Raw genomic sequence first — 24,159 nt, forward strand, 5'->3', positions numbered from 1 at the left:
AGGTATATCAAAATCAAACTAGTGATGTGCCCCAAATTTCCGTATTTACCATTTTCGTAGAAGAAAAATCCGGGAAGTTGCTCAAGACGTTGACGTAACTTTGATTAGCAAACCAGCTGGCTGCAAGTTGTTCAATATAACTTGAATGCTAAAACGATATTAGTAAGTCACTCATTTATTCGTCTCACTAAAAAGATCATATTAAACGAGATGTATTATTAAAGCTTGGTCACTTGTAAACTGACTGGCAGCACCTTTAGGAGTATTAAATCTACGGCAACGTATACAATGAAAACTCATTGGCCTCAAACCTGGCCGGTAGGACAAAGACTATATAAGGTAAGATAAGGGATCCGCGGAGGGATACTCCCATAGAGAAGGTGTACAGGTGTGTGCTGCCCGAATGGGTCACCTTTTCACCTGAACAAGGGTTAGTTTCTCATCCGAAAAAAAAACTAAACATGGATCGATAACGAGCAAATTTTCCATGCTTGAGGAAAACCTTCACGTGTAACAGTAGCCCTGCGTACCGTGATGTGTTCCCGGCGTTATTCGGCCTGGTGGGAGGCCGTATCCGCGCCGGGAATACACACAGCACGGTACACAGGGCTAGTGTAACTGAATAGGTGAATATTCAATATCCCCAAATTTGTCAGGCGAATCCCCTGCAATGGGTCATATTTTTGGAATGCACATGGGTAGATGTTTTCAACTTGGACGGCACAACCCTGCAGGAAAATATCAGGAGTAACCCCTCCCCCTGTAAGAAATATTACCTGCTACACAGACAGGACAGCAAACACCGTCTAAATAAGTGTAGTCACTACACCCTAGATGTGCACAATCGACGACGCTACATATCGGCATCCCATTGTCACAATGACACCAGGTACAGACACGATCGCCCCATTCTTCGCCATGCTGGTAGACAACACCATCGTCATGACACGGTGCGTTACCATATGCAGAATGCTCTGGAAGAATAAATCGACACACGAGTAAGGAAGTGCATGCACAGAAGTAGACACCTAGCCTACACGAGTAAAGAAGTGCATGCACAGAAGTAGACACCAAGCCTACAGGGAAGATCATCCTAGCTGGACAGTTGCCTTACTTTTTGTGCAGCTCGCAATAGTTGTGTAGATAACACTGTAGATAAAAAGAACCTAGTCTTTTGATTTTTTTGGATTGAACACACGACAGAGCTATGTGCCGAATTACTTTTCAAGTAGATGAGAACATAAATACATACATACATACACACACACATACACGCATACATACACACATACATACACACACACATACATACATACATACATACATACATACATACATACATACATACATACATACATACATGCACTAAGACAGACAGCTTTACAATATATAAATTGCTCTGAATTCATAACACTTGTTTTTTACTTTTTTGTCATCGACATACTGTACAAAACTCAATAACACAACGTACCGCAGAGGGCGCCGGACCAGGGATAGTCACACGCGCAAATGAACGATCCGCGTGTGTTAAAGCAGGTACCGTTATTTAAACAAGGACTGGAGACGCATTCATTATAGTCTGCAAGCAGATGAATCAAAATTAATTAGAATGCAAATAATGAACGAGGAGCGAATTTTGGGCTAATTCGAAGACGCTTGACCTGATTTCAAAAGCGATAAAGGGGGAAAAACGCAAACTTCATGAAACAAGAAGTCACTTCCGGATCTCAATACGTGAAATCTTTAAATGGGCAGGACCAAACAATATGTACGCCCGAGAAAGGTGAAGTGGACAAATGGAGCATTAATTAAAATGTCACTGATATTATAATTCCATTTGAATTTGAATTATCATACATAGCAAGGATCTTACTGTATAGAAGGGTTTACTTTTAGTGTTACCTTCATCGCATATATCTCCGATGAATCCGGGTGTGCAATGACAATAAAACCCATCAGATAGGTCGCTTTCACAATAGCCGCCATTTTGACAAGGAAATGACGCACATGCACCGTCTGAAAATAATCCAAATATTCTCTTCACTTCACGATGAACTGGGGTGCCTTGTTTGAATAAATCCGCGTTCATGTAAAGCGAATTTACCGTGACATTGTAAACTACTGTGAACACTATGGAAGTACTCTGCATGTGTGTATACATGTCCCATTGCTCAAGTTGAATTACATTAAAGTGCAATCGTTCCTTTGAAGTTCACGTTTGCAGTCAAGTCTTACATCATATAAAAATGACCCCATCACTATATTCATGATGTAAAATAGAAATATATATATATATTTTTTTGATACTGAGTTGCACAAGTAATTAAATTTTAAGCAATGTGATCGCTCATTTCACCTTCCGTATCGATATTTCTTTGTTTTCTGCACAGACATGTTGGAAAAGAAGTACTAATCTCATATTAATGACATCAAAGTGTTTCGAACTCCGATTCGGTCCAAACAGAACAATATTTAAACAATAAAGATCTGTTCACTTTCAGCACCTTTAGGTAGAATGCGCCTCGGGGACAGATATTATAACACCTTCCCTATTTACCTCTTGCAAGGGATCGTTTTGAAGCCCTTGAAGTAAGTAAAATTTTTACAAAATGAGTTCCGCGAAAATAGAAACACTAAATTTTCAAGCATTTTGAATTTCAAATATCGGTTAACTTAAGAATCTCTGATACCAAACTTTGCACTGTGACCCCTGCTATTATTCGTGATTCTGAACGATAGATGCTGAAAGTCGCCTTCTCAGTAAATTCTGAGCAAAAGTTTAAATCCTTCAATTTCGAACTTCCTCGGGGTCATCAAATATCCACGAGACTTAAGGAGATTTTGTGTGACTGAGATGTTTACGAGTAGAACATCGTCTCGCAACGCTTGGAATATCATTCAGCGTCCCATCTGTCATCGACGGCTGCGCATAAGTTATCAATTTCACATCCCGCTTCACGTTGCAATGCAAAACTTCACATACTCTGCAACCGATGGTGCATTCATTGAATCCAGTCTCGCGAGATCTTTTGATGAGCGAACAGGCACTGTAGATTTCTCAGGGTTAGGAATCACCCAAGAAATACACACGTTAACTTAAATGTAGAATGTGCCTCAGGTCAGATATGCAGACTAATTTTTTAAAATTTATTTCTGGTCTCCAATTTGCGAGGCTCATTTTGACGCTCTTGGAGTAAGAAAACATTTCATCGTTTTGTTAGTTTTTTCGAAAATCGAAATTTGTATTTTCCCCATGGACTTAACACAGGGATGGCAGCCATTTTGCATTTCAAAAATGGTAAATGTAAGGTAATTTGTTTGTCTGTTACCAAATTTTGAGCGCATGGTTACCCCTAATTTTCGATTTGGTGAAAGAATAGTTGAAAGATTCATTTAGGAAAGTTGGAGCCAAGGCTTAGCCATTCACTATTGAGACGCGAACTACCTATATTAGGACATCCTCACTAGTTCGTAACCCATGATTCCGCAGCCAAAGCAGATGACGTCAAATTGTTTTAGACAAACACTGAGCTTTCTTCAAGCGTTTTAAATAGGCTGGTCATTAATGGGATGGTGTTTCTTTTGCCTCACTCTACATGTACGTCTGGCTAGACTATGAATGGTTTTAACGAGGATTGGCTAATTTGCTGGAGTATACCCACCAAATCATCTGGTGTGTAATCGATATCATATCCTGATACCAGTCTAATGATGGTGCATATACTACGATCTAAATGGTCGAGACTTTAAAATGATATGACAGTGCTATATTCGCGATATAGCACGGTTACAACAGTTACGAACTCTCAGCTCGAGAAACATTCCCTTTCTGACATTTCATGGCAGAATTTGAATTTAACATAATGATCTAATAGCAATGAACTACCTCAGAAACGGATATACCGCTCCATATGTCGTGACCTGGTCAAAATCTCGTGGTATACCGTCGCTGGTTGTGGCCGTTGTTTATTGCTTAAATAATACATCATGCCAGCGACTGGAACCTATAAACTGCTTATATCAACGAACTAAATTTCAGATTTCAATAATTACCTGGAATACAGACGGGACAGCAAACACCGTCAATATAAGTGTAGTTGCTACATGACGGATATTCACAACCAACCGTGCTGCATATGGGCATGCCATTGTCACAATGACACGAGGAGCAGGCATCACCCCACTGTTCGCCATGCTGGTAGACAACACCATAATGATGACACGGTGAGTTACCATATACAGATTGCTCTGAAAAATAAATTAATATGCAATTAAGTAACATAAGTTAATGTAAATATGTAGGATACATACAAGCGACTAGTATTAAGAAATATGGCGCTGCGAAGACCCTTTCATTCGGAGTAGACAAGGTCGAAATAATTCCGATAGAAGCCTCAATTCACAACCACATTTTATACTGAACGAAAACGATTGACAGAGAGTTTGCTCCTTATTTATCACTCACTTAAAAAAGCCACTTTGTAGCTTTATAACAGTGTCTATCATTAGTTTATCTTCACTAATATAACTATGGAAGTTGTCCGAGATTGTTCCACGTGGTGTACTGCGCTATAAATCATACAGGGGTAACTGCAAGATTTGAAATTACCTACCACAGAGGGCGCCGTACCAGAGAGTGTCACAGACGCAAAAAAACGATCCAGCTGTGTTGACGCAGGTGCCGTTGTTTCTACAAGGATACCCGACGCATTCATCAAAGTCTGTAATCCGATAGGAAGAAAATTGAAATGCCGATAAGGAAAACGAAAGAATTTGTACGTGGCCTTATATTTATATTTATAATTTCCAACAAGGATATCTGTATACTTCGATAATATATATATATATATATATATATATATATATATATACAACAACAACACATTTCCCTGGGTAGTCTGTATCATAATTTTTCAAAATAACTATGCATTAGAACTATGTCATACGACAGACTAAGTTCAAAGTGACAAGACCAGACCTACGGGTTGCCCAAGGAACAATCAGTTGATATAAGGAACGTTGGTAAAAAGCTCTCAGTTGTTTTCCACTACTTTAGTTACTTTTGGAAAAATAGTTTTGAACAGACTGCCTTTTCAGTGACCTGACCTCCTGCATCTCTCGTATTGGATAGTAATCAATGAATATCAGAATAGATGCTTTTGTAAAAGACAATGGAACGATAGCTCCATAAATCCATAATCTACAGTAAAGTACAGCTGAACAAAACTTACATTGAAATTAATTGTAGAACAAAAAACATTCAGATGGCAGACTTAATTTAGAGACACTGCGATAAAGACGTTCTCTGAGTTCATGTATATCACCGGCTTTACAAAAACAATGTAAGTTAATCCCGTCTATAGCTCTGTCTTACCTGCGTCACATACAGCCCCAGTATACCCGTGTCGACATACGCAATAAAACCCACCATTCTGGTAATTTCCACAAGTGCCACCGTTTTCGCAGGGAAATGACGCACATGCGCCGTCTGAAACAAAAATACATCCTCGGATTCTTATTTTCATTTGTGTTTAAAAAATTAAAATTTTCCTTGTGATTCCACCAGTGTTTTCTGCGACATCACGATCAACGTAATGAGAGTGTAGCTGTCATGACAAGTTTGGTCGCGGTCAACTGTAGGATCCGTCGCTCGAGGGCGGGAGTAGCCTAGAGAGCGCCCTCGAGCGACGATCTGTCCAGTCCAGTCTGGCGGTCACTGTAGCCTACAGGCAATATGATATTCAGAGTCTTCCAGTCCATCTATAATTTAACATTAATTGTTTTATTTGTTTTTGTCTCTCTGTTTGTCTGTATGTCTGTCTTTCTGTCTCTCTATCTATCTGTCAGTCACTCATATACTTGCTAGCCTCTCAGTTCAACGATTATACGAGGCTGTATATCGGTTCAAAAGATTACCGAGTCTATTCGAAAGACAATAAATGGATGAAACAAATGACACTTTTTCTGATCATGTTACTAACTCTGTCGCTGATTTTCGCATACCTGGTACACAGACAGGGCAACACTGCCCGTCCGGCACGATGGTATCAGTACAGCCGTACGGCTCAGCACAAGCGACAGCATCACAATAAACGCTGGAATCGTCACAATGGCACTGGTAACAAGGGTCACCCCACGTTGCCCCGTGTGGGAGAACTGTGCCATTCGAGTGAATGCAAGGTCGTCCATCGTCTACTTCTTGTTCTATTGGTGAGTGAGAAAGAAAACCGCTTTGGTTGTAAAACATTTTTTTAAAATCATTGATTTCAATATGTCTATAGTTGGCGCCACCAAAATGAATGACTCAAACTTTTGTTCAAACTTTCCTCGATGAAACTTTCAACCATTCTCTTTCAAAATCGAGAATAAAAAATCGGCGTCCACCTTGCAAATTTTGGTACTAGAGAAACAAATTAGTCAATATTTTCTGATATTTGAAAACCAAAGAGCCACCATACCCGTGTTAATGGCTATGGTGAAAAATAAAATTCCAGACTTTACAAAACTAAGCCGGTAATTTTTTTTATGTACTCCATGAGGTTTGATAAGCCCCCGTAAGTGGTAGGCCAAAAGACTATTGTAAAAGTTTAAGAATCCGAATACCTGTTCCCCAAGGCACTTTCCATATTAAACGTTGATAAAATCATTAGAAGAGTAATAAAATACATAAGGAAACACTGATAAGGTGTAGTCTTACTTATCTGACAGATATCTCCAGTGAACTCGACGGGACAACTGCAAACAAAAGACGTGTTGGAGACAGAAAAGCACATTCCTCCATTCATACACGGATTTGGGTCACAAATATAACCTGTGGTAGACGAATGGCGTAATTAGATGGCCAGGTTCGGAAAACAAGGGTTGTACTTCAGTATTTCATCTAGATAGGGGGATGGGGGATTTCCCTCAATTGATATGTTGGCACCGTCTAGTAATTTGTCAAGGGGGACCACCCCCCCACCCCCTTCCCCCCCAATGACATACCAGTCACACCCTAGTGATACAAGTAGAACACATGAAGTGGTGAAATCCCCCCTTAAATTTTCTGGTAAAGGGAGAATATCCCCCAGATAATGCCATCCTGATAAAACACCGATATTTTCCCAGGTCGTAGAAGATATCGTCTGGTATGACAGACATTTGTTGGGAATGGTAGTCAATGTTTTGCCATGCTTTCAACTTTCGGTAGAGTTCGACGTTAAATAAAACGTTTTATGTGGTCGTGAAATATTTTTTCAAAAATCCTCAATTTCGAATGTGTTTATAGATGGTAATTTAATTTTCATTTTATGCTTCTTTTACCGGATAATTGAAGTACCTACGCCTACTAATTTGGGATAATTGGATAGTGAAATGTCTGTTTAATATGCAAATGTAAGCTCTTCTTCTTCTTTTTTAAGCTATACATTTGTATTTATGAGTAATTTGTAATATTGCAAACATTCAACAGTAATGCACCTTATACTTTTATTCTCCCAAATTATTTCCAATCGTGTTGTATAATCAATAAGTGAAAACGCATTGAATTTGAGCTCACGTTTTTGCTTTTTTTATGTTGATAAATACTTGTGTACGTGCATTTATAGCCAGTTTATAAAATAGCATGACATAAAATTGCAATTGCAGATGTTGACAGGCAAGGCAATTTGCCTTGCTGATGTCAAAAACGCATTCATTTCATCATGGGTACACTTAGAGAGTGAGCTAACCTTGTTTATTCTTTTCATTTCCAACTGGTACTTTGTCCTTCCCTGTAACAGTCCTTGTCGACACGGTCGACTTCTCTGTGCGCTGGTTGGTCGCAGTTTTCGCCGTTGTCTGCATCACTCTCCGAGTTACCGATTCCTTGACCGTCGAGGGGATTTCAGTCGTCGCTGCCATCTCGGTTGACGGATGTAGTGCCGTTGCGATTTTCGAAACCACGGTACTGCCGACCGCGACATTGCTTTCTTCGGTGATGCGACTAGTTTCCTCCCGAAGGCTTGTTGGAATTTCTCCAGGGAGGTTGTCCGTTGGGGTGGCCGTGGTTTGCTCAGCCGCTGGGAAGCTAATGGTGGTCGTCAGAACGGGCCGAACCTGCGAGTGTGTTGTGGACTTGCCAGCACCCCCTTCGCTATTGCTGTCTCCTGGTAATTGCACAATTGCATCCCTGTCAGACGTACTGGGTCTTACGGTCTCAAGCTCTGTAAAGGAATTTGATGAGGTAGTATGAATCCATCCGAAAATATGAAAGAGATTAGTAGCGGGAGCACATCAAATACATCATGTCGGAAATATAACTCATCAACATTGCACTATTTTGCAATCATGAATATTGCTGTGAAGGCTTCATGAATCAGCGACATCAGTGAAACGTAACTTACAATAAGAATCGACAGGTCGAGGAAAAGAATGATCAGGAATGGAAAAATCTGTTGCTTTTACAGGCAATAAATGTTGGCATGACATGCAACAGAATAAGGGACTGGTCAGTTTCTTCGGCTGGGGGGGGGGGCGGTGGATTATATTTTGCCGACATCAAAAAGTGGCTGACCCCCCCTATTCCAAATTTTGAAAACAGGGTGACCCCCCAATTCCAAATTTTGAAAACAGGGTGACCCCCCCGCGACAACTGTAATATATAATAATATAATACTGTAATATATATATATATATATATATATATATATATATATATATATATATATATATATATATGTGTGTGTGTGTGTGTATATATATATTTATATATATATATATATATATATATGTGTGTTATATTTTACATACATTTATATTTTAAGTCATTCTGTGTTTTAATGAAATTGTTGGCATGTCAGTTGTAAGATAGGAATTTCAAAGTGTCAATCTTAAAGTTTGAATACAGTACATTTTGAATGAGCTGTGAATGTATTTCACACTTTCTATGCTTAACCAGATGTCCTGAACTGTTGTACAGAAATGGATGTCAATCATTAATATCAAACAGGAAAAAGCAGTAAATCAAAAACGTTGATGGGTGTTAAGACTTGCCAGCCATCCAATTAAATCTCCTGAGGAACCATAGAGAGGCATTTTAGCCAAATCTGATGTGTGCAGAGTTGAGATGACCTTTTCTTGTAACATTGATATTTGTGCATGTTGCTTTCTCATACTGAATTCTCATAGAGAGAACAGAAAAGTATCAGGAATTTGTCATGCTTTTCATATGAAATGCAGATTTCATAATAGTACACTTTCACTTAGCAAACATCAAGATATCTCCGGCGTATATCTCTGATTTATTAAAGTATGGCGCCCGAAGGGCGCGGAGAAAAATATGAAACATCCTGATATCTCTGACATATATGTCTTGTATATTCAAGTAATGCACAGGAAGGGTGTGCTGAAAAATAGCACGCTAAAAATATTGAACATACATACATCTCTGATATATGTATGCCTGATATGTTAAAGTTGGGGGTGCTGAATAATATGTCTGATAATTAAAGTTATGCGCCCGAAGGGCGCGCCGATAAATGCAAATGGATGAAATTTGTGGCTGACACGATGCATTTTAGACAATGATGAGCCTGTGTCGAAATTCAAAAACACACTGACCCCCCCTATAGGGTATTTCAAAAACATGGTGACCCCCCCCCAATCACCAAAGTCAAAAACAGGGTGACCCCCCCCCCATGAATCCACCGCCCCCCCCCAGGCCGAAGAAACTAACCAGTCCCTAAAGGTATAGAACAATATACTGCAATGCTTGGCGACTGACTGGGGAAATAACCGTTTAATTGCGGAAAGCAAATTTTTAAGTCCCGATTGTTACTAAATCCTTTCAAATATCTTATCCTCTGTTCCTTTGGGTGAATTTTTATCATCCTTGGGACAATGGAAGATACTTTCGGCCTGCACGGATTTGGGAAATGGGGATACCATACGTCCACAATGAAAACACGTGCATCGGTAGGTAATAGCGAGGATATCTCAGGCGGCGTTTAATTAAGGTAGAACGCGCCTCGGGGACAGATAGTCGGACTCTCAAATTTCCACAGGTCTTTTCTGATCTACCACTTGTGGGGGATCATTTTAAAGCTCTTGGAGAAAGAAAAACTTTCACTATCTTAGTTTTTCGAAAATTTAAAATTTAATGTTCCCCCATAGAGTTAACACAGGAATGGCGGCCATTTTGAATTTCAAAAATCACAAAATATTGGGTAATTTGTTTCAATAGTTCCAAACTTTGCAAGGTGACCCCCGATTTTTATTGTCGATTTGGTAAGAAAATAGTCGAAAGTTTCATTCAGGAAAGTTTGAGCAAAAGTTTAAGTCTTTCACTTTCGAGGCGCATACTACCATAAGTGGAAAAGAGGGAAAAGACACTCACTATAAATTATGACGGCGATCCCACAGGCAACAGCTAGTCCGACAATGACGACGAGGGCAATCAACCAATTACGGCAGGTGGGGGAGATGCCGAGTCGTTTGCCGGTCGGCTTGTAAGCGACGCCTGGACTTTTAATGCCATGGGAGAATCTTCTTGTCTTTATTTCACCTTCGGGTGTCGCATACTGATAGATAGGGTCGGACGAGGATGCTGAATTTCCCGAAGACCCGCTTCCGGCAGAAACATCGGAGTGTTGTGATATAGTATCGAAAATTGGATTGTCCTTTGAATTTGGCTGTCGTGGAAAAATCAGAAGATGATGATGATGATGATGATGATGATGACGATGATGATGATGATGCTGATGATGATGATTTTCAAATGGGCCGAACAGTGATAGTGTTTCAGATTGTAGTGAATCTTTGCATCTTGGAAATCACGCTATCAGTACCAATTGAAGGAACCAATTGAAATTAATTTTTTTTTTTTTTTTTTTTTTTTTTTTTTTTTTTTTTTTTTTTTTTTGCTTTCGAACCGGTTATTTCATCACATTGTCCGCTGAAACAGCATATGCAAATATGATAAGGTCGGGATCCCCATAGACAAATTTCTTATTGCATGTAGAAAGCTGACCAGTTTAGACCAGTCTGGGGGGAGTAGAGTGAAGTGTTCCACTATCAGATACTTTACCAATTCTGTACATATTTATAACAAAGTCAGTAGGCCTATTTCTGCCACGGTAATAAATGCAAAAAGCTCACTAGATCAAATGCGTAAGGGCAAGCGCATGGCAAATTTTCATCCCATTACAAAAAACGGTTAACGAAGAATCTTAAAAGTTACTCAGAATACAAACTACAAATGACAGGGGGCGCTGTTTGCAGGCGGAAGTACCTGTCATTTCGTCTACACAATATCAAATCTATGGAAATCCGGTCACGACATGCGACATGCGACCTGCGATTTCAAAACTGCGACCTGCGTCCTGCGAGTTTGAAACATGCGACCTGCGACTTCGGCATTTAGACCTAGGTGTAACCTGCGACTTCACAACAGCGACCTGCGTCCTGCGTGTTTGTCAAACTGCGACCTGCGACTTCACAACTGCGACATGCGACCTGTTACTGTTAACATAACGAGCAATAGCAACGCTCAAAATATGCCCTAAAACAAAAACCCTTATAAGCGTCCGGAAACTCCGGTCGATGCTGGATCATGTTAATTATAATACTTTACTTTACTTTATTGCTCAACAACACATTCAAGGAGTGTGGTAGGCCTAAGGCAAAAATTACAAAACTCAGCAAACACTGGATGAAGCTGCTGCTGGGGGAGGAACTAAAGTACAAGAAATAAATTTGACGCCACAAAAATATAATGTGACACCACACACCGGATCGCTCACTATAGAGTCAGTCAATAGTGGCTAACTCTCTCAATAACGAATCTGGCTTCTCCTCTTCGAGGACGAAGATGACTTCATCATACAACCAAGCGGAGGGGATACAAAACAAGAGAGCGACTGATGAAGGAACCCCATTTATGGTTCCGAAACACCGTTAAGACGAATCACTCAATCAACAAACCGGTTTACCGGGGACCCAGATCACATGACTAGGGTCAAAGCACTGTCGATTCACCGGTGTCTCGCCATGTATTCCACACAAAATAAATGCAATGATCCTTTTATTCACCACATCGTAACATTAAACAATATTGGTAGAGCCGATGTGTGGAGTTGCCCTCATTTTCCTTTATATTTATAAGCATTGTCCCTTTGAAACCGGACTTTGAAAGCAACCGAACAACACGTAGGCCAACACAGCTGTGTCATCGAAACTCATCTCTTTCCTAAGGGACAGTTCAGTTTTTACGGCCGGGGTCATCCTAATTTTGGAATCCGCGAAGGGGGGGGGGTCATCGCTTTTTCACTGGTAGGAAAAGGGGGGTCACCACATTTTCAAAAACATATACCTACAATAATGTTCACTTTATGCCATGGCCATGATCGACCCTCTTTATCGGCGGGCCACCTTCGGCAGCCCACTACAATAAATTGACTTTATGTAGTAGCCCATGACCCTCTTAATGGGCGGACGCCTTTGGTGGCCCACTCCAATTAGGTTTACTTCATGCAATGGCCATGATCGACCCTCTTTACCGGCGGGCCACCTTTGGTGGCCCACTAGAATAAAGTTGACTTTACGTAATGGCCCATGACCCTCTTAACCGGAGGGCTGCCTTTGGCGAACCACTTAAATAAAGTTTACTTTATACAACGTCCATGGACATAAGGTGTCTATGGAAATGAAATTAAAAATTGCCTTACAGTCGTCCTAATTAACAGATTTTGCATGGATGTGGCTGAGAAGTTTGTGCACTGGCATCTCTGCTGCACGAATAAAGTGTGCCGTGTACCGGAGTTCAAATCCAAACCGTGTGGGTAAATTTGACATATGGATTTTTGTTATTTTTCGGGGGGGGGGGCATCAATTGTTTTCGTCTGACAAAGGGGGGGTCATCTTTTTTTCACGAAAAATGCAGGGGGGTCTATATTTCTTTGAACACCGGCGACAAGATTTTACCGCCCCCCCCCAGGCCGTAAAAACTGAACGGTCCCTAAATGACACCACCTGTCACTGATATTACTTGTGACTGCTTTTAGTACTCTCAATAAACACCAAATACCTAAAATTATGGATCAGGTCGTGATCTCGCAGGTCGCAGTTTCAAACTCGCAGGTGGCAGCTAGGCCAGAGCACCCGAAGTCGCAGGTTGCAGTTTGACAAACACGCAGGACGCAGGTCGCAGTTTTGAAGTCGCAGGTCGCATGTCGCATGTCGTGACCGGATTTCCATACAAATCATCAAATGACAGTTTTCATAGCAGTGTGAATAAATGTGAATCGATTCATCCATAGTAATAATTCGGAAATTATACAACCTATTCCTGTTCAGTTCCGTAAATGATATCCCAAACACTTAATTACAAGTTTCTTAAAAAACGTGAGAGTCTATCTTCATGTAGAAATCCCTGAACTTTCTATTCCACGAACCAAACTTCAATGTGAAAGTACTCGGACAGGTCGATTTACACATTTGACCAAAAACACTGAAATTATTATCACTATGTTAGTTACAGTTGAAAGTGTGATGAAATATCGCAAATTTCGTACTTTAAAAATGCCATCTCCAAGGAATTTGAACGTAGTATTTGGCACTTCAAAATAACATTTCAGCTGGGTTTTTTTACCAAAAGAAAATGACAGACGAATCACTAATACGTACGTAAATAAAGATATCGTTACAAATTGAACACAATGACATACTCACTACATAGGGCATGGGTATCTTCAAATTTGATATCAAAGTATTCATAGTGTCTTATTCTAAGTTTAATTTTCTTTTTACCTACCTACCCAACCACCTACCTAATATGCATTTCCAATGTAATACACAAGGTTCGTTTTTATTAGCACGGATAAATGGAACTTTGAACTGTTTGAACTATTTTTTCGTAATTCACTTGCTTCATCATCTGAATTTAACCTCAGCGTGGGAGAGGTGAGCGTTCAATCACATTCCAGGCTCAGGACTTGTCACGACAAGATCTGAGCAAATAGTGCGTGGAGACCCGGACCTAGGGTCAACTGACCATGAATACGAACGCTTCGTCTATCTCCGGTATGCATAAGGAAAATCGCTGACTAAGAAATGACGTCATCCCATACCACGCATGCATTTTCTCACGTTTGCAAATATTCCAATGAATAAAGCGAACAATAGACTTGTCACGGGGGCATAGAAAAACTGCAAACTTTGCATTATGTTAATGTCACAGCAACCGTGAAAGCAGGTACTTAGTCGTATAGGGGTGACCTTGCTATGAAGAACATAAAAAATGGAAAAAAAGAAGTGTGTTGAAGTCATTTTGCCATTTCAAATCACGTGAGAACATGGAAAACGCAAGACTTGTAGATTCAGAATGAACGATATATTGATACAAGCAAAATGATGGTCAAGATTGGATTTACATATCGACTGCGTGTACATCTTAATAATATTAATTCCTAAAGAATGTTGATGGGGTACCTCAGTTGAATATCTAAAAACTTCTAAACTCTCTCGGCCAAACACGTCTCCCAACTCAGAGACTAAAACCTTTTCCTCAAACTTTCCTTACGAAAGCTCTTAGGCGTTACGGTACGAATCGTGGTAATAGAGAGACAACTACCCAACGTTTACTTGCAATTCAAGTGGCCGCTATCGTCATGGGGACATCGCTATGTCTCAATTGGGGGGGGGGGGTAATCATTCAACGAATAACATTTCATTTACTCAACAAGCTTCAGTATGAACCTACACAAGTTGTAGATCAGAATAGTATTGTAAAAAATGATGTCTTTCGTCGAGTCGCATTCCACCCTAAACGTCGACAAATTAACACATTACTACCTAAAAATGGCGGATAAGAATGCCTTTCATTGTTAAAAAGGCAAGATTAGTTACACGAAGAAAAGGTTTGATGTCTCTATTTGACTGTCTGAAGTCAAACAAATGTTCCATTTTTAACATTGAGTCTACAGTTAAGTTGTCTACAACACATTGCAGCTTTAGGCGGTATGTTGTTGAACAGCTGTTATACACGGTTATGTCTTGGCTAATAAGCTTATCTGACCGCAGTCCTATACTGTAGAATTAGGTCAGTTGGCCGGGGAAGGTAAAGCAAGGAGAGAACGTCTTGCGTCCTTCCTAGATTACTGTTGATTTTGATCTTGCGTGCTTAAGCTCACTTGATAATGACTGAAATATTCACGCAGCGAATTTCATGAATGTTCAAACATCATTATCGTAGAGAAAAATAACTGCGAGAAAAACCGTAAATCACAAGCGACCAATAAGATAGACAAGAAGCAACAGAGCAGATCCTTCGTATATATGTCATAACTTTTACCAACCCTTTAACTATAATCTAACACGATTGGAACTAATTTGGGATAATTGGATTTTCATATTTTTCATATTTCTCACAAGTGTTGGGTGTCCTATTGTGTGTAACTTGAATAGGAAAGCAGATGGGTTTTCATTTGCAGATTGAACAGACATTACTTCACCATCCAATTATCCCAAATTAGTTCCAATCGTGTTAATCTTTAACGGAAAAGCATTCAGCCGAATGATATACTCAGAATATTTTGTTCTCGTTTGACTGTAAATTCCAAAAGAGTCAATACTTTGATTTTTATTCCCCTCTAAAAATGAATTATGACAACTTCTGTGACATGAATGGGTCAAAGTAAAGTCCTCGGGTCAAAGCAGTTAAAATTTCCTTTGCCCAGCGTGGGTGTCAGGAAAAAGAAAAGGGTCGCAATAAATTAAAGGTGACAATCAGACCGTTAAGGAGTGAAGTGCTTTTGTACATTCGGTTTTTTAATCATGTCCAAATCCCTCACCTAATCATGTTTATGTTCCTCTTTCAACAGTTCAAATTTCCGTTGCCCAACGTGGGTGTCATAGAATAGAATAGGGGTCGCAATGAATTACATGTAAAGTTGCCCATCTGACCGTTAAATGAAGTGCTTTTGTACATTCGTTTGTTTATCATGCCTAAAAACCTAACCTAATTATGCTAATGTTCCTCTGATAGTACGTTTCAATTCGATGCCCCAACTCTGTGCATGTGTGAAACAGACACATTGTATGTACAATATAAACGATTAGCTTTGTATGGAGTGCCACGCCCTTCCCCCGTTTGGTGTACGATGGTATCCACGTGATGACTATCGTTTCTCGAATGGTCAAAGCTGAGAAATCTCTTGCGCAATCTCTTATATTGCTATTGTTATACAATGTATATTCTATACTAGTGAATTTAGTTGCAATCCTAGATGTCTGCAAACGCAATATTTCATTAGACATCGTGAAAGCGTTGAATAATGTATCGACCACTAGACGTCGGCAACAAAGCTCTGCCTTTGTAGAACAAAACGTGCGAAAGAGCCTTTCTTTTCTGCAGTTGCGTTGAGCGCATTATTTTGAACTTGGTCGATATGTGAACAGCGTTGAGTTCTCTCGTCAAGGTTACGTCGGCATTCATTTTCAAATGTTTCATGACTGAGTGCTTACGCCAGTGTCGGCTGAACGCTTCTGTTCTACCAAGGCCTGCGTGACCGTAATCTGCTACCTTGACCTGATCATGGTCACGGAGTGGCCGAGACCTGAGGTATCACCTGTATCACCGACATGCTTGTATAGACGGTGACGTCAATCGGTTGATAACGACCGTCGGACGATGTGATAATGTGACAAATGATCAGGTGCCGACAACTGGTAAATTTCATCAATTTCGCAAAATAATCACAAAACATGTTTTGAAGACTGATATACCGATTTTAGTTATTTTTTGACCTTGACCTAAATTTTGGAGGGGAAAGTAGAGCTATACGTAACTGTCCTCCCACTGGCATATACGGAAAATATGCCCTCCAACAGAATTTTGATGCCCTCTGCCCTCCTGCATCTATATTCTGCCTGCTCCCCACTCCCACAACAATTCAAGCTCCCCACTGCCCTCTCCCTAGTACTGAAATTCCCCATTGTCCACGAGATGCCCACTGGGCACCCGAGAACAACGCAAAACCTTGCGAGCAGCAAGCAGTATAGCTTGGAGCATTGCTCCCCCTCGGAGTTACGCTTACGTATATATTTTCTAGTACCCACTGTCAAAACTTTTTTTTCCTCCCCGCTCACTGAAAAAAAAATGAAATTTCTTCCCCGCCCATGGTAACTATCGATTTTTTTTTCTCTCCGTCCGCTGATTAGTTTAGAAATTTGCCCGCGCGCCCACTGAGAAACTATGCACGAACACCTTTTTGCACGAACAGCTCCTTTTGGCGGCACCTGAATGATAGAGGATCAACATAACTATTTCTCCAGTGTTGTTCTGTTTGACCGATACAATGAGATTATTGTTCGCAATGGCACTTCGTTAAATAAAGCCTAACAGGGTTCACACAGACTCGTTGTAATTGAAAGAGTTACTTACGGGCACCCCATCAATCTGACTGAAATCAAATTAAGTGATTGCGACATTTCTGCCTTTGATTTTTTTTTTTTTTTTTTTTGGTTCTTTTTCTCTCCTTGTCAGCCTCTCTATGTCTTATTCTAACCAGATTTGCGTCCCATCTGCAGTGCCAACTGTTTGCAATGCAGCCTCTCAGACGCAAATTCATTCCAGCTGACCCATAGATCACCCGTTAGATCTTGAAGGGGTGGCCAATGTTAAAACAAGTGACCATCCCTAACAAGCGGAGAATTTCAAAGCTACAAGAACACTTGTGCAGAGAAATATTGTTTTGACCAAAATTTATAATTTTGATAGTCCCGATGCGAATTTCACTTGAACCTAGTCGAATGTGGCCACACAAACAATTTAGAAGATGCTCTAATCAAGACAATTGTAGTTACAGAAAAATAGGATTTTCAAAAATGGAAATAAATTGACGCAAATTGTACACTATTTTTAACAAAACTTAGCAAAGACATTCCAAAGGGTAAATCTTCAAACCTGTTAGACAAATGATAAAAATACAATATTTTGACCCGTATTTGAGAAAATTAGCCTCGAAAATTTGCAAAGCTGAATTCCCTCATCATTTTAATAAAACCGAGTGAAATCATTCCTGCAAATTTGACGGTAGTTATATTTGAACTCGGTAAGGCATCCCTAAAAAGCAGCACGTCGCATTTGAAAGCTGACACAACGGCGTTATCAGAGAAGAAGCTGTTTAACTAAAATGAGACAATTAGCTCAAAAAATTACACAGCACATTTCCACATTATTTGAACTGGCTGGCAATTGTGATGATTTAATCAATCAATTACCTTACTGCTGTATTTATGTGTGTTTGAACACAATGATTGGAACCATATAGGACAAACTTACTGGAGTCTGTATTCTCGGTAGAATGCATCTTGCCGTCTGGCATTCTTGTGAATTCAAATCCCTTATCAGTGTTTAGGCTTCCTCCATGAAATATTTGCTAGAGTTTGTCCTCAATGTCGAAAATATCCTCAAACGGATTCAGATTTTTTCATAAAGTTTCATCCGAGAAATTTTCCCATCGTATTGGCTTATATAACATCAATTTTCTCTCTGCTACCTCCATGCTCATACACACGTCTATGGGTGCGCCCAGGCGGAGAGCAGAATTTTAGAAGACAGGCGACTGTGGAACGGCCAGAAACACATAACGAAGTGGCTTGCTGACTAGATTTGATTGATCAAAAAGCAAAGTAAACAGCATATGTAACCCATAATGTATTATTATTGTACCAAGTTTTTAAAAAGTTGGCCCCTGTCAGAAATATCTGCGTGAATGCAGTGAATGCACTTACTAAAATAACAAAATGGCCGCCTTGTACCCATATTTGGTCATACCTAACTAAAATAAAATCAACGAGCATTCGTATCTGAGATCTTGGTGTAAACAGAGGCACGTACAAACGGACGGACGCTGTCCAATCTATAAGTAAACTAAAAAAATTTATTTGAACAGGCACCAACAAAAGTAGACTGCAAGTTTGATGTATTTTCGAGGTCATTTCCTCGTGTGCGCACGCAGAACCAGTCAAGCTCTACAGTCAAGCTCACCATGTGGCCCAATATACCTCCGCAGCTTCCTCTTGGAAGCCCATTGGTATATATTTCTGGGAAATAGTCCCTGAGTAGTGTGGTAACCTAAACTACATTCTTTTCCTATTCGTGTAATATCCCTGTCTATCAGTCATCAAATCAGAAAGGGCGAGATATAACTGAGTTACTGACGACAAACTATATATGTGATTTTATCATCGTCATATAAATGCTGAGACTGCAATACCGCGTCAAAGCATGAAGTACCATGCACTTATTAATAAGTGAACATGATACAGTATCACCATTTCTCTCAAACACTATAACCTATTTGATTATGTCTTTTCATGCTGATATTTGCCCCAGTCTTCCCTGAAGATGCCAGGTGCCTTTTTTTCGTAAATTGATATAATCTTGTGATTTTTTAAGAGAAAACTTGACACTTGGAAAGAATACGCAGTTTTGCATGCGCGAAGATGATGTACTAGACGTGGTATAAGTCTTCAGGTGAATAAAAATAATTTAGCGATGCGTTGTGGAAGATAATGGTGACAGTTTTTTTCCTGACCGCGATGCAGTGGAGTTGTCGAGAGAGGCAGCGGGGAAAAAATTTGATACTGCCGATCGCGTTCACCCAACGCATGCGCAAATGCAGTCACTACCCATCGTCCGGTCCTTGCCCGAGGAAACACTTTCGAAGTTGCTCGCTACCAAGAGTGTTCACCTCACACAAGCGCAGATGCCAACTCAAGTCAGTGAATGGACGGAGTAGGATCGTATTGCGGTTGTCTCACTCAAAGCGTTTCACCTGAAAAATAACATTAATGCGTCATAACTTGCTGAAATGACTTCATTTTACACAATCACAGGCTTGAACCAAGTCTAATGATATGCTTGCTGAATGGGAGATGGTACCAGTAGCACTGTGTGACGTCTCCGTCCGCTTGCATATTCATGGTTCCGCTTCAAATCGTCCATGTCCCAGATATCTGACAACCACCACGAGCCGTTTTGGCCCAGGTCTACGATGAGTTGTAATAGCCTCATAACTACTTTTCCCCTATATCCATGCTTGACTAAATGAGTATAACGTTCCCTGCTCATTGATTTTCGGGCAGCCGTAAGTTTGGGCCACAACTTGGGACATGCATTGTACGACTCGGAACCCGACATTACGGTGATGAAACCTGTTAAAAGGGGAGGGCTGACGTCTTGAGGCTTGATTGTGTAGAGGAAGCAGTAGAAAATTTATTAAGTTTTCGAAAAAATTCCTGTAGTCTAAAATGATCTTGGAGTGCACCATCATACATGAAAATCGAAAATCGAATTTTAATTACACAACTATGATTTCAACATTTTGCCACTATAATTGTGTGTAAAGTGTATATATATATATATATATATATATATATATATATATATATATATATATATATATATATATATATATATATATATATATCGTACCTCACTGCATAAAAGTGACAAGGGAAATGCTCCAACCTATAAAACAACTTTAAAGAATCCTCAAAAGTTCCCGAATTTATTTCAAACGCAGGGCGTGCTAGACAGTAGATATAGTCATTAAGGTCATTGGTGCCTCATTCACTCACCTACGTCATACTTCAAATCGTTTGTGAACGTAGCGCCACTGTCCTGTTGTATAAATTGAATAGAAATCTTATACGTTGTCCTGACCTGAATGTGAAGATTGATTACTCTTTACATAGGACAGATGACGAGGGGGAAAACTGCATAATATGTGCGTTTCCAAAGGTTGGACAATAGGTGGGTATAGTCGTAATTATAACCATATGACCTTCTTTCAACAAGGTCTTAAATTACTGGCCTCTTCGTGCGAAACTACCAGGGCATGGCGTTCTCATTGCATACCCGGCGCAGTGAAGCTTTAATAACAGCGAGAGTTAACACAAGGTGCAACGTTAAACATCATTGCAGCAGAGTTAAGATTTCCATTCGTTATTCCCTAGGAGAGTTAGAATTTCTCTCTCTCAAGGTCTGTACAAGTATATATCTTGGGAGAGAAGGAAAAACAAGTGATATTGTTTCCAACAAATGTCATGAGATTTCTAAAAACGGCAGATTTTATGACATTTGTGAAATAGTCAATTTCATGTCGCCTTCTTGGCCTCACATTCACGGTACTTTAATGATAACTGAAAATAGGTATTCATAATTAAACTGTGTGGTGGAATAAAATTGCACAATTCTTGTTTCCTGATAGAATTCAGTGCGTATTATTTAATGAGTACTAGATAAAACTGACGGTTAACCATTTGTAAGGTCATGAACTTGAGTGTTATGGAAATTCACAATTCATTAATTTTTACCTTCCTATGCATAAATTGATAACTTGCAGAGAAATGAAACTCAAACAGCCTTACACTCGATATACTCGACTGTAATTTTCTTTTTAAAAAGGAGCAAATTGCTCTCGGTACCCTTACACTTTACGTTAATTTTAAACAACCAACAGTCGAGGCCTCCAGTGAAGAAAAATAATTTGAAAAAGTTGCCATATGCCGATATGTATATCGGCAATTTCATAGCAAATATTCACATTACTTAAACCAGTGTTTCCTAGACCCGGTGTTTCCTAAATCCTCGGAAAGTCGGGTCAAAGGGCAAAGAGCAGTTCTTAGTGACAATGACCACATTGAGGTAGACGGCGCTTCGGGTACAGATCTCAACTTTTACGATTCTTTTCTGGTCTACCGCTTGTGAGGGTTCATTTTGAAGCTCTTGGAGTGGGGAAAGTTTTTACCGTGACGGTCTTAGATTTGTGAAAATTCTATTTTTCCCCGTAGAGTTGACACAGTGATGGCAGCCATCTTGAATTTCAAATATTGGTAAATTTTTCTCTATCACCAAATTTGTCACTGTGACCCTGATTTTTATCCTTGACGTTGAAGGACTATGGTTGAAAATTTGCTTGACGAGATTTTGAGTAAAAGATAAAGTCTTTCACTTTCAAGATTTGTTTCACGGATTTTATCACACAATGTACATGATCAATTTTTAAACAAAGATCGCTTATGGTCTACGAACCACATAACACGATTTGAACTAATTTGGGATAATTGGATTTCCATATTTTGCAAATTTTTCAAAACTGTTAGGTGCCATATAGCTGAATGTCGCAATATCGTAAATTACTCATAAAAACAAGTGTGTAATATGAAAAGAAAAGCAGATAAGATAACATTTGTAGGTTAAATCAACATTACTTCACCATCCAATTATCCCAAATTAGTTTCAATAGTGTTACACGTAGAATTTAACGATTTGAACAGAAAAATTTTCTCGAAGAGGGTTGTCAAACTTTTTGCTAAATACAGACGACATATGTGCAGCGATCATAAATAGCAATAGAGATTTGCATAAACGTCTGAGGCTATTGGGAAGTTAAGATGTTTAAATATCGTTTACAATCACCGGTTTTTGTAAGGTCCTGAAAGGGATCGGCGGTTCGACTTCATTGCATCGGGAAGAGGTATTCTAAGCCGGTACATACCGAGCACGCTGACTGAAAACACAAGTATCCCGGCAGAGAGCTTTATCAGAAATTTCCAAATTGCGTTTTTACGAATACCAAATGCAGAGTTCGTGAAATAATTTTGAACAAATCTGACAAAGGTCAGCCTGGGGCACTAAAATATTAAAAATCAGAGCAGTCTGGTTTAAGCGTATCAACGAGTGTGCACTACACCTTACAAAACGATTCAATTTGAGAAAATGTTCTCGTCGTTGGTTCATAAAAGGGTGGGTGATGATATTCCAAACACCCATTATCGACCAGCTGTATCAACTTGTTTGTCCGTGAAGATTGACTGTTTGCAGGGAGAGTATGAGAACAGAAGTGAACGACCACGATAATTGCTCCCACGAACTTCTCAAACTAGCAACAAACCCAACCTGACAACAACACTCAAATTTATTAAATTTGCAGTCACATTTAACAAAGCCGTAATCAGCAGCAAATGTTAAAGAGAATGTCTAAATAGAATGCTGACTTCGATATACCTGAGTTATTTTTTTACGTTTTGCTTCATTGGGTGTCACGAAAGGGTATTCAATTGCCAGTTTAATGGTAAGTACACAGTGATATCGTATGGGTGAATAAGCGACATGATTCAGCAACGTTCTGTCCTGAATCGAGGTCAATGACAGCGCGCATCGAGGACAAGGACGCGATACAGGGACAAATGGATATGTCAGAGAGACAAAGAGAAAGAAAGCCAAAATACCAGTGCTAACATAGACCCACGGGGGTCTATGGTGCTCGCCATGCTTTTATTAGCTCGAGTAACATTACAGTTAAGTCCCCCAATGGGTACAGTTGTAAAGTATATACCACGATTTCAATTGTGCGGATTGTTGGTGATATTACTAAATCTAGCGGTAATTCGCTAACCGTTTGCCGTCACTTTGTACCCGGCAATTTGATACTAGAGTATTCAAAAATCAGAGGCAAGTTTATGTCATATTTGCACGAATATAGGGAGTTTGCTGTGGTAGAAGTAGAAGTGCTGTTCCGTTGATTATAATGGCCGTGTCCACACCCTTGACGATTTAGCCGGCGTATGCCAACGTATGAAAAATTTAGCAAATACGCTGGGCTGCCATGATGTACGAAACGTGTTTTTACTCAAATGCGACAAATGAATAGTGTTTTTGCCCCTGCGATTTTATTAATATATAAGCTTACGCTTTACGACCCTATGAATACAGGCTCCATTCATATAGTATTCCAATCCTCTCTATATTATTTCCTTCAGGTTCTCGTCGCTTTTGGTCTGTATCTGGTTGTCTGTCTGTGTGTCTGTGTGGTTCCTCTTGTCTCTTTGTTGCCATACTCGTACAAATGACCACCTGCGCTAATTCTTTGACTCCTTTCTTACTTCTAGGACCCCGCCCTCCACGTATTCTTACGGTCAACGTCTTTAAGCTTGTTGTCTACATTCATAGTTCACTATTCTCAAAAAACGAGAATAACAGATCACCGACCACCATCCAGCATGATATTTATAGCGCTGGGCCACTGCATATAGACAGGCTGTTCTAAACTAAATATTGCAATGGATATAAATGTTTGACCCATTTAAATAATACATCAGATCGAAATAAAACAATTTTTAAATGCAAAACAG

At 39.7% G+C, this 24,159-nt stretch overlaps 1 protein-coding gene across 6 annotated transcripts in view; it reads right to left on the reverse strand.

The window, feature by feature from the left end:
• Nucleotides 1-24,159, reverse strand: part of LOC139115543 (uncharacterized) — a 125,273-nt gene that overhangs the window by 100,340 nt on the left and 774 nt on the right. For all 6 annotated transcript variants that reach the window (XM_070677735.1, XM_070677733.1, XM_070677732.1 and 3 more), the window contains exons 2-11: nt 10,355-10,649; nt 7,710-8,183; nt 6,698-6,811; nt 6,004-6,198; nt 5,375-5,488; nt 4,614-4,721; nt 4,054-4,248; nt 1,903-2,016; nt 1,472-1,579; nt 777-974 (exon numbers count right to left, since the gene is read on the reverse strand). In XM_070677735.1, coding sequence (XP_070533836.1) covers nt 777-974; nt 1,472-1,579; nt 1,903-2,016; nt 4,054-4,248; nt 4,614-4,721; nt 5,375-5,488; nt 6,004-6,198; nt 6,698-6,811; nt 7,710-8,183; nt 10,355-10,649 — 1,915 coding nt within the window. The remainder of the gene's footprint in view (nt 1-776; nt 975-1,471; nt 1,580-1,902; nt 2,017-4,053; nt 4,249-4,613; nt 4,722-5,374; nt 5,489-6,003; nt 6,199-6,697; nt 6,812-7,709; nt 8,184-10,354; nt 10,650-24,159) is intronic.

Source organism: Ptychodera flava, chromosome 17, assembly GCF_041260155.1.
Source record: "Ptychodera flava strain L36383 chromosome 17, AS_Pfla_20210202, whole genome shotgun sequence".
NCBI lineage: Eukaryota > Metazoa > Hemichordata > Enteropneusta > Ptychoderidae > Ptychodera > Ptychodera flava.